The sequence below is a fragment of the Lemur catta genome, chromosome 15, assembly GCF_020740605.2.
Source record: "Lemur catta isolate mLemCat1 chromosome 15, mLemCat1.pri, whole genome shotgun sequence".
Classification (NCBI taxonomy): Eukaryota; Metazoa; Chordata; class Mammalia; order Primates; family Lemuridae; genus Lemur; species Lemur catta.
The window spans coordinates 47,589,826-47,606,490 of NC_059142.1; the positions used below are offsets into that span (position 1 = coordinate 47,589,826).

The following is a 16,665-nucleotide window of genomic DNA, read 5'->3' on the forward strand; positions in this document are numbered from 1 at the left end:
ACTAAAAGTAGACCTACCATTTGATCTAGCAATCCCACTACTGGGCATCTACCTAGGAAAAGAAGTCATTTTATTGAAAAGACACCTGCGCTCGAATGTTTACTGCAATACAATTCACAATTGCAAAGATGAGGAATCAACCCAAGTGCCCATCAATTCATAAGGAAAATAACCAAATGTGATACATGTATACCATGGAGTACTATTCAGCCACAAAAAGGATAAATTAATTCCCTTTGCAACAATTTGGATGAAACTGGAGACCATTATCCTATGTGAAATATCTAAAGAATAGAACACCACGTGCACTCTCTATTAAATTGGAACTAACCAATGAGCACACATGTGCACAGAGGAAAGTAGAACTCTGTGGAAATCAAGCAGTAGGGAGAGGAGGGGATGCGTGAAAACCTACCTAATGGGTACAATGAACACTATTTGCGTGATGGGCACACTTATAGCCATGACTCAAGCATTAAAAAATTGATCTATGTAACCAAAAACATTTGTACCCCCTTAATATTTTGAAATTACAAAAAGGATCAATTTATCAGTCAAGTATGTATTAAACACTATATTAAATCTTTGCTGGATCTTATTAATGTATTAATTATAATAAAAATAGGATCATAATTGCTAAATTCATTAAATGCCAGGTATTAAGAACTTAGCATGAATTATTTACTTTAACCCTCACAACTCTATAATGTAGCTGCTGTTATTATCTTTTCCTTTACATATGAGAAATCTAGGGTTCAGATATGAAATATATAAACATAAGAAAAGCAAAGGGAAAATAATCAGAAATTATAAATACATATTATACTATAACACTGTGCTGTAATTTTGTTTTCACATTTTGAACAGAGTCTTTATTTTACAAAATGTACTTTGCCTATGGAATATTGTCTTACTTTATTTCAATCCATGACAACTCAGGTGGAATTGGCAACAAAAGAAAAAAGGTATCCAGTCATATGTAGATATGTTTTGATTTTAAAAGTACAGTGTTTCAGAATGTCATGTTTGATTTTCTGCTGTGATCCTTATTTGGGAGAGTTTATTCAAATCACAGTAAGAACATCTTAATCATCGCATTAGTCCAATGTGATGGACTAATGTAGAAGGTGTTCTGCATTGTTATTAATTTCTTTAGAAATAAAAAAGTCAAATTTCTTTCTTTATTCATTTGCTGTATATGTAAGAGGAATTCATAATATGATAATGCAGATTCTGATCTGTCTTCTGCTGTGTTTAAAGGAAGTTTGCTCTCATTGGTCTCTCACACCTTATCCCACAAAGGGAGAATGGTCTCTAATCCAAGAGATGAAACCTATTATTCTGGAAGATTCTGGTGTATCAAGATCTGGAAGGTTTGTCATATTTTGTGGAACTGATACATAGATTTGAACTCCTAGAACCTGGCTGAGAAAATTCTGCCTACAATGTTTTCCAGCCAACAGCATGACTACAGAGCCTGCATCCATGAGGAAATCATCCCTGCTCAGCTTCTCCACTGAGAGCTGAAAGACGAGGGCCTGAGGTACGGTTCCACCACTGACGTTGAAAGCTCCCTCATCTGAGAGATCGCCAACTGTATACAAAACTAGATAAATTGTGAGTATAAGGTAAACCCGAAGCTGATTTTTCGCTTGACACATAGCAAAACTGTGTCCATCTAGATGTACATTTGTCCCAGTCTGGAATGCTTTCTTTGTAAGGAGAATAAACACAAAGAGAGGGAGAAACCACAAATAAAAAGGAACCATGTTCCAGGCTGTGAGTTACTTAGGACTAAAGAACAATTAGCTGAAAGGGCATCTCTGAGAGCACTCACTGGGGCATCCCCAGGGCCACTCAGGCTGGAAGTCACAGACCTGTCCACAGCCATTAACCCTGACATTGCTTGACTTCATTCAGAGTTGAAACTATGGGCAAACACAAAGAATGGAAGTGAATTCTTTGTCCATCTTTGCTAGACATATATAAGAATTCTAGCTGGAAAAAAAAATGAGTGTCAGTAAGACTCTCTTCTACTGCCATCTGATCTGCATATCCAGCTTCTGGGATTACACTGGACAATGGCAGTAAGTCTGTTGACCAAACACAAAAGCTTCCATGGAAAGTATGAATGGAAAGACCTTTGGTGCACCTAATCCTCATGATGGCTTCAGAGCTACTTTTTCCAAGTCAGGTAATTCTGTAGTTCTTTCTGTACCTTCTGTCCTTGGATTGGATTGTGCTGATGATAGTGAGATAGTAATAGACACTATTTGCCGAATACAAAGAAGTGTAACCAGAGAAGTCAAGTCAGAGTACTGTCTACTGAGAAGGAACAACAGTTCCCTGTTGACCAAAAGAGTCCAAGATTAGTTTCTTACATGAGTCAGTGGGTGATATCAAATGTGTTTTCTTACAGATGATCTTTGGTTGGGTTTCTCTCATGGTTTCAGGACTTCCATTCCAAGAGTTGGGAGCTGGTTTCAAGACAGACATCCAACCACCAGTTGAGGATCTCAGTTAAAGGATGCCTGAAGTGCAGGACGCAAGGCACTCTGGGTCTCTAAGAGTTTTTGTAAACATTTCCAGCAAAGTTTTCTATAATCTTGGACAAGCTCTTTACTTTCATATATATTTACTAATAAGTAATCTGGCATAAGTATAAAACATCGTCACTATCCAAAACTATTAGCAGCTAAGGTTAAGAGAGCCCTTCTTGAAGATTGTAGAAATGGATTGTACTGTCAACTGTTAAGAAGCCAATTTTTGTTCTAGTGTTTCCAGGGAGCCCTGTATTCTGAAGGATATATAAAATCAAGAGTATATTTTGAACTTCAGGTTTTCTGGGATGTTCTCTATAAATTCTGTTCAAAGGACTGTATCTGGGTTCTTCAGGAAGATTATTGATTTGGTAACAGAGTTATACTTCCTTCTACTTTGTTTGGTGTAATTTCAAAATATTATTAATTTTCCCCACTGCTCAAGGCAAAATGATTATATTTAACATTACCCTGAAAGTTTAAAAAATAACTCTATTTCTCTATTTGTATGTAGGTATGTGTACTTACAAAATAGAAGCAAAATGACCAAAGGCCACTGTTTTTCCTCCTTTTGCGAAAAATAAATGATATCATATATGTCAAGAAGACAAGAGAAGCTGCATAACCAGGCGTAATTATAACCTGAAGATAATACAAATAATATCATAGTCAAAAAATGAATTATCCGAGGGAAAAATTAAATGGTAAATATCTTATTACACTTGCAGTTTGAAGGCTTTTTGTTTTGGTTCATGACAAAATAAAAAATTAAAACATCTTGACTATATAAAATAACAGTATTAAAGTTTATTATTAATTACTTTATAAAATTTGATATATGTACTGTGTTACTCACCATAGCCAACACAATTCGACTTGTAGAATAAATATTCACCACGTCTTCTATGTAGAAAATAAAATACATTAAAAGGAGAATTAAAGTGAAGAAGTTAATATCCACCAGTGCCTGCCCACACCAGTAAGCAGAAGTATAGAGGCCAGAAATCCATAGCTGGGACTTAGCTTTCTTCTGATGAGAAAACACAGGATAAACATAGATTCAATTAAAACTCAAATCTAAAAAAACACATTGGAAGAATTTTTTAAGGTAACTATAATCTAATATTTTAATATTCTTAAAAATAATTATGCATATACTGTTTAGGAAGCTGAGATCTATAGAGCCAGTTGTATTGTTTTAAAGGTGGCCACTTAAAAAAAAGTATATTATTTTGTTTGATAGATTTGTTTGCTAAATCATTTTACCTCATGAATAATAAATAGAAAAGTAGATCTCATAATGATCAAGGCATTAAGCTCCTTCAAAAGAAATGTTATTTTATGATCTGAAGGACATAGTAAATTTTCCTTTGTTTAAACATCTTCTTGGAAGGTTACTGGCTCAGACTTGTGAAAGTTGCATCCAAAGTTAACTGTTTTATCTGGATAATGGGCATAATCAAATAAAAATATTACACAGAATTTTAGTTTCCACAGTGGAAAAGGAATTCAAGTCATAAATCTGGTCCTCAGTTTCAACATCAATTATTTCTTCCTTGTAGTTAGGAAATAATGTAGTTAAAAGATTTATAATGCCTTTCCTTTGAAGGTTTAGACTAATTTGAGTCTCTGAAAAATCACTGTAGTTTTTCCGGTAACTTTGAAGTAAAAAGAATTTTGCATTTTTAGAAGTAAATTTTCTGACTTGCTAGAAATGATGCTTAACCACATTATCTATATTAAACATATATTTAAGTATTTTTCTCAGAGGAAAACATTTTGAACACATAGCATTCAAAATACAATTATTGAAATTTCTGAAGTTTTTTTTCTTTTTTAATTTTCTCCCCTTTTCCTTACTTTGTAATCACTGATGCTGCTCATGGCGATGTAAGGAGACGTGCTGCATAAAACCAAAAATAAGAAAATGGAACCTTCTGGCAGCCCCGTCCAGACTGTTGATACAGAGCTCTGCAAATATTGAAGGTACTTTAGTGAATGTTTTTTAAATGAAACAAATACTAATAACCACAAAGAATATGCTTTTTGAAATATGGAAAAATCAAAGTATAGGCGTAGTTCATCAACATCTATGCACAGAGGTAGGAGGGAGAATATTTCTGATCATTTAACATCAGGCTTCAACTCAAAGAACACAGAGAAGTCAAAAATAATTTAGGGTCTACTTCCAGGCGTATATCCAAAAGAACTGAAAGTAGGGGTCTAGAAGAGATACCTGCACATTCATGTTCATAGCAACATTACTCACAATAGCCAAGAGGTGGAAGCAACACAAATGTCCAAATGAATGGATAAACAAAATATGGTGTGTGTATATGTGTGTGTGTGTGTGTGTGTGTATAAACATTCACATACATATACATACAATAGAATATTATTTAGTCTTAAAAATGAAGGAAATCCTGTCATAGGCTACAAAGTGGAAAACATGCTAAATGAAATAAACCAGCGAAGGCAAATATTATGATTCCATTTATATGAGGTATCTACAGTAGTCACATTAATAGAAACAGAAAGTATGCTGGTGGTTTCCAGAGGGCGTGGGGAGGAGGAAATGGGGAGTTGTTTAATGGGTATAGAATTTCAGTTCTGCAAGATGAAGTCTTAAAGATCCATTTCACAACAATATGAATACACTTCATACTACTGAACTTGGTCAATTTTATATTATGTATTTTCACCACAGTAAAAAAAAAATAATTCAGGAATTATGACTCTCAATGCACAGATAATTCAGACCTGAGCAGCATGCCTTCCTCAGCAAAACTAGAGATGGATATGTGAAGAGTTGGGTGGATGTGTTCTGAAGTGCAGAGCTAAAAAGAAAACTTGATGCTGCTGAACTCATCTTCACGGAGAAGAACTTTAAATCACTACCCCTCAATCAGTATCTGCCAGAGGCTGGGCCTACGCCCAAGTGGCATATAGGATAGTCTCCTGCATATAATTACAGGACAGCATCATAAGCCTGTCTCAAAATAATTCTGCAATTCTTAAAGCTTATTTAAGGCTTTAAAGGCTACATCTATAGATTCTAATTTTTCACCAGGTAGGAAAATGCATTACTGTCACCATAGGAATAAAAGAGGAAAGGTGTGTGCCATGGAGGGTGGAGAGTGGGGTGTGCCTAAAAGAGTAGCCAGGGGCCTCAGTCCATTTTGATCCTGAGAAAACAGACAATGGCATAGGGAACTAAAGAACCAAGAGGGAATAACAGCTGTCCCTTTCTGCTACCTCGCTGGTTCTACTTTCTGGGGGTTCTCTTCAGACACAGCTACATTGAACCATCCTGTTCTTGCCCTGCTCATGTGGTTGGTCAGTCACACTTCAACTCACAGATGTATATGTTCACCATTGACCCTCAAGTACTATCCATTTCATCCACATTTTCCCTATTGCCTGCAGAAAATTTGCACTTGCATGTATTTCCAGCACCTCTGGTGCAGTGGAGCCAAAGCTGAATTCCACACCTTTGTCATAAAATGAGCTTCCCTTTTGATGGATCCATGTCTAATCCTGCTTCTTGCTCTCCCAAATTTCTGGTGTGAAACTGCTGGAGTCAGCTTTGAGAGATCCCTCTTGGTATAATCCAGGGTCTAACCAGAGAACTGTAACTACCATAAGTACTTAAAATAGAGAAGAACTCATTATGAAATCATTAGTGCGTGGTGATCATCCAACAAGGATGATGGAGTGGGAAGCCATTGTTACTTCTGGGCTGGAGGGACAAAGGAAGGAAATGATATGATTGAAGCCCAAGGAGCAGCATTTGCCTGCTCTCCTGTCTCCCACCACTGCTTTCTGGTGTCTAAACTGTCCAAAGCCAGATTGTAAACAGCTGACACAGAATCCTGCAAATGCAGTCTGTGTGTATCAGACACCCCTGCAATGTAGAGCAACTGTGGGTAGGTGAAGGAATGAATTAGGTAGCATATAGCCCCAGAACTGGAAGATTCTCCTTTCTATTAGTCAGTCTACTACCCCTTTAGTCAAAGGAGGGTCCACTGACAAATTATACATAATAGATTTATAAGATTCTAAGATGGGGTTACACATGCTCCTGATTTCCAATTCAGTGTTTTCTCTCTTCTTTCCCTCTCTCTCCCCCTCTCTCTTTCTCACATACACCTCTGCAATCAAGTATGTACAACTTTCAAAACACTCCCTAGGAGACTATGACCAAATATTGAGAAGTATTCCCCCATGATAATTCTCTGATAATACCTTATAATAACTTAGCAAGAAAAAATCCTATTTTGTTTGATATAACCCACTTAAAATGTTAGGACAAAATAATAATTTTCAGGACTAGCAATCAATTATGAATATGTAAAGGCTAAAGAGAGAAAACATAGGGTACTTGTCAAATTCTTAATTGTTCAGAGTCAGTAAATTCAATACTTACAAGAGGATATGGGCTTCTCTCAATTCGAATATATTGTGTATAATTAAACATTCGAAGTAGCCCATTGCTGATAATATTCATAAGAATAGGAAAACAGTGCAATCTCTTGGTGTTGCACACAATGGAAAATCTATAATCCTTAAAACAAACAAAAACAAAATAAATAATGTCAATTCTAAATCTTTAAAGAACAAAGGCAAGTTTTCTATATGAGATCCTAACAGTGCCACATTCTAGCTGTGTCCATCTTTAAGTTAACTGACTTTCTGAGCTCTAGCTTCCTCATCTGTAAAAAGGGATACTAAATGGGTTGTTATATGGTTTAAATGAGGTTATATACATGTAGATTAGGCCCTAGCACAAAGACAGTATTCACTCGATATGAATTTTTATTAGTGTTACTAATTTTTAGATAATTTTGTCCCCATTTTTCGACGAGGAAATTTTGGTTACTGGAGTTTTAAAAAAGTCTCCCTGACAAGGAGGCACTGTCCGTTTACAGTGGGCAAGCAGAGGAACCCTGATCTTCTGGATAGGAGGTATGGGTGGAGTTCATAAAATGTTCATCGTTACACTGCCCAGGAAGCATTTTCATACTTTCTGAGGCAATGTTTATGTACTTTATGTTTACGAAAATGTTCATGAATTCATCAAGAGGTTCAACAATGTTTATTACCAATCATCCATTTAGTAAATATGTTAGATAAGTAACAAAAAAAGCAGCTACCAAAGTAGTTTTTCAAAGCTGACACAGAGGGAATACATCCTTTATAGTATATTTAGTTAATTTAGGTAGAATTTGATTCAATGAAACATCTTCAAAGATGTTTGTTTTCATTTCCTTTGTGGCAAGAAATGAAGAGTTAGCGTCATTTAATTTGGCCCCTTGTTTTTATTGGAATGCAAATACAACTCAAGAGTTTTTAGGACTAAGATGCATTTTCAATAGTTTTGTTCCTTGGTGAATCTCTATGGCTCGCACTCTTTTACCCAATCTGAAATTTGCTAAGGTAGCAGACTGAGAATACTTTTCTCTCAGAGATTTCATGTAGTTATTACAGCATTTAATGTATGCTCTTAATATATATAAATAGTTACCTATTGAATAGGATTCCTTGAATCCATAATTATATTGGCTGATGATTATAAGCTATAATATTTTTGTTAAGTTTGAACAATACAATTAAATTTGGCTTCTTTTGAATGTAAAAATTGTCTATTAAATGATTCAAAGTTAAGATAGAACATGTTTTACAAAAACTTATGAAAACGTCACAGCTTATTAAGTAATAACCCACAACGGTTTTCTGAGTCAAATTGCTATATGCTAGTTTTGACTTTCTGCAGTTTTTAAAACAGTTAAAAAGGTAGGATTTTCTTATTGATTTTGGGTCATAAAAGCAAAAATAAGAGGCAAACATACCTTTTGTTTCCCAGAAACTATGATAGCTCCATTGTATGAAATGCCATCAGTACCATTTCTGTTTTTAAAGTCATCTACTTCCAAAAGTATACTTTGATGCTTCAGTGACTGTATAAAATCTTCAATATTTGATTCTAGCATAAAATCAATAAGAAAAGACCATACAAAATAAAATGCATGTCAAACTTTTTAAATAAACCTCATACATAAAGTTAATATTTGTAGCATACTGTGTGAAGGCATATTTCTTTGGGCATCACAGTAATATTGGCCCATGCAAGAGAAATCATTCTACCATCTTCTATTTAGCAAATCTTTTGCTATAGTCAATTAGCTTGATAAATCTGTTTAATGCAATTTACGGTATGATCATAAAAACAAGATAATTCTATTCATGACTTTTGGTAAACAAATATATTTGAACTGAGTAATCTGTGGAGATACAATAATTTTATAAGGAGTACCTCAGATTGTCCAGCCTAAAATGGCCAATGATAACACGCCTCTCTCCCTATTCCTCCAAATAATGGAAAAGTAAATATATGTAACTGTATAACAATAAATGTATTTTACTTTATTTTACTATTTACATATATAGCATACATATATATTGCATAAATATATTTTTTCTTAGGAAATGCAAAATGGAAACGGTGCTATCATCTGATTAGAGTGTTTGATATGTCCCTAAAGAAGAAAGCAGATGAGATTATTTGACAGACAAATAAGAGCTGAGAAAAATCCACAGCCTGGAGCACATGGGAGCAAACAACTGAAGGTAAAACTAGTTTCTAGGACATCTAAACTCAGAGTGAATGAATGTAAGATGGTTATGAACTGGGTAACTACACCTGGAACAAGATGAGCAGTCAGGCCCCTCCCCACGGTCCACACAGGGCAGACAGCAGCAGCAGGTGCTACCAGTGTGAGAGTCCTGTGTTTACTTCCTAAGAGACATTACCTGAGAACAGCAGGACAGGACCTGAAGTAACTACAGATAACAATTAGGGCAGGCTGGAATGAATAAAAAGAAAAGACAAGACTCTTTTTTTCTTCTTATTTAGCCTCTGAAATGGGACTTCATACTGGGGACCCGCAGAATGGGCTCTGGGATTGGAAAATAGGGCCAAACCTGAGATAAAGTTGGCTTCCCCTGACCCCAAGTGAAACATACACATAGATAATAAGCTTTCCATGTACCCTGCGGCAGCCAAACACTCCATCTCACAGTTCCTTGACCATACCATATGGTCACCTGGGCAAACAGGGATTCTCACATTAAAAGGTAAACATGTTACCAATGATCATTGGATTTTGACAAAAGAGGAACAAGATGTCACAGAAGCCCCAAACTAAAATCACAAAATATCTAACAACTGAGCACAAAAAAGAAAAAATAAACACACTAACACAATTATGCTGCCTTCAGAGTGACTGAAGAGGAGAAGACACATGATTTACCTTTCATACAAGCTGGTAGGTAAACAATTCTAGATCTTAAATGTACAATTAGCAAGACTCAGTTTTACGGTAGTGGAGTGAATAAAATTTACTTTCCAAAGCCCAAATGGAAAACAAGAAGAATGATAAACAGAAATGAAAAGACCATTTTTGTTGAAAGAGAATACATTACGACCCCGAATCACAAATACATGTGAAAATCAGAATAAGTAAGGAACTCCTCAAGAAAGGATTCTTACTCTGAATTTTTTTTTAACATCTAAGGTAGCAACATAAAAGCTTCTTCTTTAAAATTATTAAGCAGTTAGGAAAAAACCAATTACCCATCACTTGGGATAACATAACAAGGGGTCTTTTTGTATCTTACCGTATTTCATGGAGGGACATAGGGTGCAGATATGCCACCTTTACATGGCAATCAGTGTGTCTCATATTTATGGTACAGGTTAGGCTGCTGTCACAAAGAGATCTCAAAATTGAGTGGTTCAGCCAATATACTTTATTTCTGTCTCATGTAATAGCTTAGGTTAGTAAGGTAGATGGGCAGCTCTACTCTCCCAGGTTGTATAGTGACCCAGGTTCCTTCTCTCTTGTCCTTATCATCCTTATTATGTCCAAAATCAGAGGAAATATGCATAGTTGCTCATATGTTGTTTTCTATGAATGAAATTTAAATTACATTTTCTTCTCTTATAATTTGCTTTTTCCCCCTACATGTGCTAATAAACAGTAAAAATAACTTATTTTTGGATTTAAATTTTGTTTTTCTTTTCACCTGTGTTATTGATGATCAACAGGCTGGTACGGGGGTCCTGGGGAAGTTGTCCAGGAGAGAGAAAATATAATCCGGTTTTAAACTCCAAATCAATTTTTTGATTAAACATAGCATGAAGTACATTTTCCATAATCAAAGGGAACACTGCAATTCCAAATACCAATAATCTAAACAAAGAAAAATTACCATATGAATCTATAGCAATTTTGTTTATTTAGTCAGACATTCCACAAATATTTAAAGTGCCAAATTTACATGCCAACCATGATTCTAAGTGCCAACATTCTGAAAGTCATACTTTAGCATGGTACACAGTATCAAAAGGCACTGCTATATAAACATCAGGTTATCAAACTATGAAAACTAAACACACCTGTATGTATAAGCATAATTAAATGCTAACATACAGGTATCCCCACTTTCAGTAAAATCAAATGCAGCATTTATCCATCCCCTGGCAGAAATGTTGGATATTGTGTTCTAGTTTTAAATTCTCTTCTGGTTTGCATCTCTTCTGAAACTCATTATCTAACAAAACCATAGTACTCTGATACTTACAGGGTCAAAAGCACTTTCCTTCCACGTTTTAACTTTAAGAAACGGAGCCGTGCTATTGCACAGACTTGCATTCTCCAGAGGCCCATGCCACTCTCAGTCTTCAGCATTTCAGGGAGGGAAAAGTGAGCTGGCTCCATTTCATTTAGGCTTTCTGAGTCTCTTGTCATCTCCACTTGTTCAAAATCTACACACACACACACACACACACACACACACACATTATTAATGCCATCCTGGGGGTAGCACAATTTTTTCTTTTTAGTAATATTAAAAACTATTTTACATTTGGTTTTATTTTTATAACCAATTCAAAGGGATTGTTTAGACAACATTTTTCAATATTTATTAAGTTTATGCTTCACCACTACTTTCTATATTTTCCTTCTATAGTTAAGTTTTACAATTGCCAGTGGTGATGCATATTAAAATAAAACTCTTTAAATAAGAAAAAATGTTTTAGAATGTTTGTGGTTACAATGCAGGTAATATAAGAAAAATATAATGATGTTCATATTCTATAAACCCATTGAGAAAACATACTGAATTCATACCAAAAGAAGAATTCACAAAAAGGGTGATCTCATTATGCCTAGTCTTTAAAAAGGCAAAGAAAGTCCCACATGTAATAAAATTCTGTGGGATTTCAAGAAATCTTCTCCATAGGCATCATTACTGCCTAAATGTCTACTACGACTACTGCTACTACTAAAGTATCCATAATTTAGCAGTGTAGGGGAAAGATCACCAGCTCTGAAACCACCAGACCTGTATGTGAATCCTACACATATGACTTACAAGTGGTATGACTGGGGACCATCATTTAACTGCTCTTAGGCCTGATTTTCATATCTGTAAAACGGTGCCAATGACACTTGTTGAAAAAGTTATTGTAGGAAGATAATATTGAAGGCATATATCAATGTATATCCACACATTTATCAAAGTGTCTGGCATAGGAGGAGCTCTATAAATAACCATTAAATACACAAGAGCTGATACTAAGAATTCTCCCCATCAGGAACTTAGTGGAATTTTGTATACTTGTCGTATTTCCAAGCTACAAGCAATTTTCTTATAAAAAAATTCTACTCAGATCTCATGCCCCAGATTAAGAACCTATCACAGATTCATACTATCCAAGAAGCAGTGATGAGTATTTGGGGAAAGGAGAAAACTGCTGAAATAGGAGATAGTTTCCAAAGAGAAATTTGGCAGACTCCATGAAGGGCTCTATGTTCAGTCCTAGTAATGATGTTAAGAAACAGTGACAGCCCATCTCAAAGAGCATAGCCAAATTTGGAATGAATCACATTTCTTAGTGTGATTCATGCATAAGAAATTATAGTGTGGTGGTTCATGCCTGTAATCCTAGCACTTGGGAGGCCGAGGTGGGCGGATTGTTTGAGCCTCAGGAGTTCGAGACCAGCCTGAACAAGAGCCAGACCCTGTCTCTACTACTAAAAATAAAAAAAAATTAGCTGGACAACTAATAATATGTAGAAAAAATTAGCCAGACATGGTGGCACATGCCTGTAGTCCCAGCTACTTGGGAGGCTGAGGCAGGAGGATTGCTTGAGCCCAGGAGTTTGAGGTTGCTGTGAGCTAGGCTGACGCCACAGCACTCTAGCCCAGGCAACAGAGCCAGACCCCGTCTCAAAAAAATAAATAAAAAATAAATAAATAAATAAAATAAGAAATTATAAATACTAAGTTTTCACATGATCATTTAGAAATTGATTTTCTGTGAATTGTACAAATGGCTTTACCCTGTTCGATAGTTGACTTTCCTTCCAGTTTCATGAAGACTTCGTTCAGAGTTGACATGGAAACATCATAACCCATCACTCCCTGAGCAGAATACTTATCAAGAGCACTGAAAAGATCTAAGACAAAAGAGAGGAATAGATACTTTGAAAAACTACATCAATAACCAAGCCAACTAAATTAATACTTATTTAAAAGATGATGCAGAACATTTTTTGGAAAATCATGTCTTTGGAATATCACAGTAGTCAAACACAAAATTTCATTAGAACGCTTTCACTTTCTTTAATGACTCTTTAATGTCAGCTCTCTCCCTCTGTCCTCAAACTGTCTGTTCTCCATCTTCTATTCTCAGCTTACAAACTTCCTACCAGGCTTCTCTGAGGACATATGAGCAATCAGGACTATCATCTCCTCACCTCCACACTACAAACCCACACATATCTCTACCTATATTCTGGGTTTTCCTTCTATCTTTCAGTGGTTTCTCAGTGCATTTAATATAACAATCAAAGTCAATAACACAACCTCTGAGGCTCCATAAGAGCCACTCTCCATCTATTCATACAACCCTACCCATCCCGACTTGCCACTCTGCCCCCTCACTCACTGCCCTGCAGATATCCCCTTTTCCCCTCTACTCAGAATGTTTTTGACCATTTTCTTCTCATGGCCTTCAGTGACCACTTTATATAAACCTCATTCTGACACCTGCCATCACTCTAACTCACGTGACATTGTTTATTATTTTATTGTACAATTGTAGAATAATTTTATTTTGCGTATCCACTTTTCTCCATGCTGTTAAATGTAGGTAGGCTGTGGGAACTCATGTTTTATTTAATGCTGTATTTCTAGCACTTGGAGCAGTGCCTTTTGCATAATAGGTTCCGAATACACATTTATTGAGTAACTATTACAGGGGGCAACTTGGATAAGGACCCAAGTTCGTAGGAGAAGACTCTCTCATCATGCTGCTTTCTACACTGGGTGGGGCAATAAGCCAACAACATTACTGAGAGGAACTAGATGGATGAGACTGTAGAAAGCACTGTGTTTCCCCATGGCCTGCATGTGTCAGGCAGGGCACCTGGGGTCCCATGTCCTGGAATGGACACAAGTATGCCATTAGACTAACAGAGGCCTTGGGTCTGTGTAAAGAGTCTGCCTTTGGCCAGGATGTCAACACTAGAGACTCTGGCTGAGTGACATATTACAGTGGTGGTACCAACATATAACTCCTTATTGTCCTCTGACCAAAAAAGAAAGTGGGCCAGCTGTACCTCATGGGGTCTTAGTGTAAGAACAGAATAATATAATATACGCCACCAATCTGAGAACACCGTCTTCCATGCTACTACAAAGACATATAGAGCTGCCATATTTGGGGGTGGGACCAAAATCAGAATTCCTATTTGCCTAATGAGACTAAATCATCCAAAAGAGCTTATTTAAATTAGGCTTATAAGGAATTAAACCTTTAATAAGTTAAATGTTTAAACAAAAAGGATGCTATTTAAATCAGAAGAGACTGAAATACATTTCCTTATTTGTAAAACAGGGAAAATTATACCACCCATCTCACAGAACAGTTGTGAGGACTAAATGAGTTGGTATATATGAAACCACTAGAACAGTGCCTAACATATAGTAAGCACTGTACAAGTTAGTGATACTTAGGATTACTTATAAAATGAAACCTAGGTTGGTACTGCTACCCTTCTGGCTGAGAAACTATGTTGAACAGTTTTGTAGAATAAGTAAGCTATGTTTTTCTCTGCAAAATAATACGTGCACAATTGAATTAAAATAGAGTAATCCCTCCTCCTTATCAATGGTTTTGCTTTCCACAGTTTCAGTTAGCCCCAGTTAACTGCAGCCCAAAAATATTAAATGGAAAATTACAGAAATAAACAATTTAGAAGTTTTCAATTGCATGCCCTTCTGAATAGTGAAATCTTGCATTGTCTCACTGATTCCTGACCGAGATGTGAATCAACTCCTTGTCCAGCAGATCCATGCTTTCTATACACACTACCCACCTGTAGTCACCTAGTAGCCACCGTGGTGATGGTTTTCAGATCAACTGTCAAGATATTGCAGTGCTATGTTCAAATAACTCTTATTTTACTTAGTAATGGCCCCAAAGGGCAAGAATAGTAATACTGGCAATTTGGATATGCCAAAGAAAACCTGTAAAGGGTTTCCTTTAAGTGAAACAGTGAAAGATCTTGACTTAATAAGGACAGAAAAAAACTGTATGCTGCGATTTCTAAGATCTCTGGTGAGAATCAATCCTCTAACTGTGAAATTGTGAAGAAGGCAAAAGGAAGTTGTGCTCGTTTTCTGTTGCACTTCAAACTGCAAAAGTTACAGCCACAGTGCATGGTAAGTGCTTAGTTAATATGGAAAAGGCATTAAATTTGGGGGTAGAAGATGTGAACAGAAACATGTTCTGATTGACGGCAGTTGGATTCAGTAGTATCCACAGTTTCAGCTGTAAGATGAGGGTTTTGGAACCATGTATCCCCCATGGATAAGGGGGGACTATTGTACAGAAACAAATCTGTAGCAGAAACTTTGCTGCCCCACCAACATTTTTTCTGCACTCACCTATGTACAATAAATCTGTTTATTAAAAACACCTGCTTGAGATCCTTTTTCTGGCCTCAGAAGTATGCTAAGCTCATGTTCAGAGTGATTCTGAAGGGTCAGAAAGTTAATGCTCCTTGAAGAATCCCTTACCCAAGGATGGTGGATAGGGAGCAACAAGTACTCCAGCTTCCTCACCCCTTCAGTGACATAATCCTGAGCCCACTTACTTACCTATTCATTTATTCCCCCCCCCCCAGCGCCGTGGCCTTTACACCTCAATTGCCTACCACAGTAACCTGCTCCATAACGCAAACTTCCCTGGCTTCCTCCCTTTCCTCTCTCATGTCCCCATTATCTGCTGGTGCTTGCAGGGATCAACTACCAAATAGATTAATTGCACTCAAACCCTCATCTCAAGCTCTACTTCTCAGGTGACCAGACCTAAGACAAAATCCAAATTCATTAGACAATGGAAATTATAATAATAATGTGAACATTTGTTCCCAAATTTCATTCCATTGTAATCATATTTAAATTACCTGGAAATTTATTTGTCCTTTCCAAAGGCAAAGTATACACAAGGTTTTCTTCATTTTCTGTTTTTAATTTAGCACCAGGGATGTGATGATTAATGAAGGAGGTTATTTGTTCTGGATCACATGTTTCATTCCTATACAAACTAACATTTAAAAGAGAAGACAGGTCATTTTGCATTTTCTCAACTGCTACCACACACACACACAAAAAGAGCTTTTACTTTACTGGGCTTTGTAGAACAAACAAAATTAGTAAATAATAACAATAATAATCCATCAATTTAAAAATCTTATGGTTTATACATAGGAGATGTATAAACTCAGAACTACAAACATAATAACAAATATGTAATGTACTTAAAGCTATATACCAAGTATGAAGATAAACAAAGGGAGATGAGAACATTAGGCAGAAGAGGCTTCTTAGGGAAAGTGATTCTATCAGATCACGTAGCTATCAGAAATTAGTGGCTAATAGGGAAATTTGGCCCATATCCATGTTTTCTTTAGCCATAGAGTTTATTTTTTAAAATTCTTTTAGCCTGGATATACACTTTCTTGTTAGGCACAGTTATCACTACTCTTCA

At 36.2% G+C, this 16,665-nt stretch overlaps 1 protein-coding gene across 2 annotated transcripts in view; it reads right to left on the reverse strand.

Annotated features, from left to right (window-relative positions):
* Positions 1-16,665, reverse strand: part of ABCA6 (ATP binding cassette subfamily A member 6) — a 50,313-nt gene that overhangs the window by 14,001 nt on the left and 19,647 nt on the right. For both annotated transcript variants that reach the window (XM_045569520.1, XM_045569521.1), the window contains 9 exons: positions 16,082-16,221; positions 12,950-13,066; positions 11,184-11,367; positions 10,626-10,792; positions 8,390-8,523; positions 6,967-7,104; positions 4,401-4,511; positions 3,397-3,570; positions 3,069-3,182 (listed from right to left, as the gene is read on the reverse strand). In XM_045569520.1, the coding sequence (XP_045425476.1) occupies positions 3,069-3,182; positions 3,397-3,570; positions 4,401-4,511; positions 6,967-7,104; positions 8,390-8,523; positions 10,626-10,792; positions 11,184-11,367; positions 12,950-13,066; positions 16,082-16,221 (1,279 nt within the window). The remainder of the gene's footprint in view (positions 1-3,068; positions 3,183-3,396; positions 3,571-4,400; positions 4,512-6,966; positions 7,105-8,389; positions 8,524-10,625; positions 10,793-11,183; positions 11,368-12,949; positions 13,067-16,081; positions 16,222-16,665) is intronic.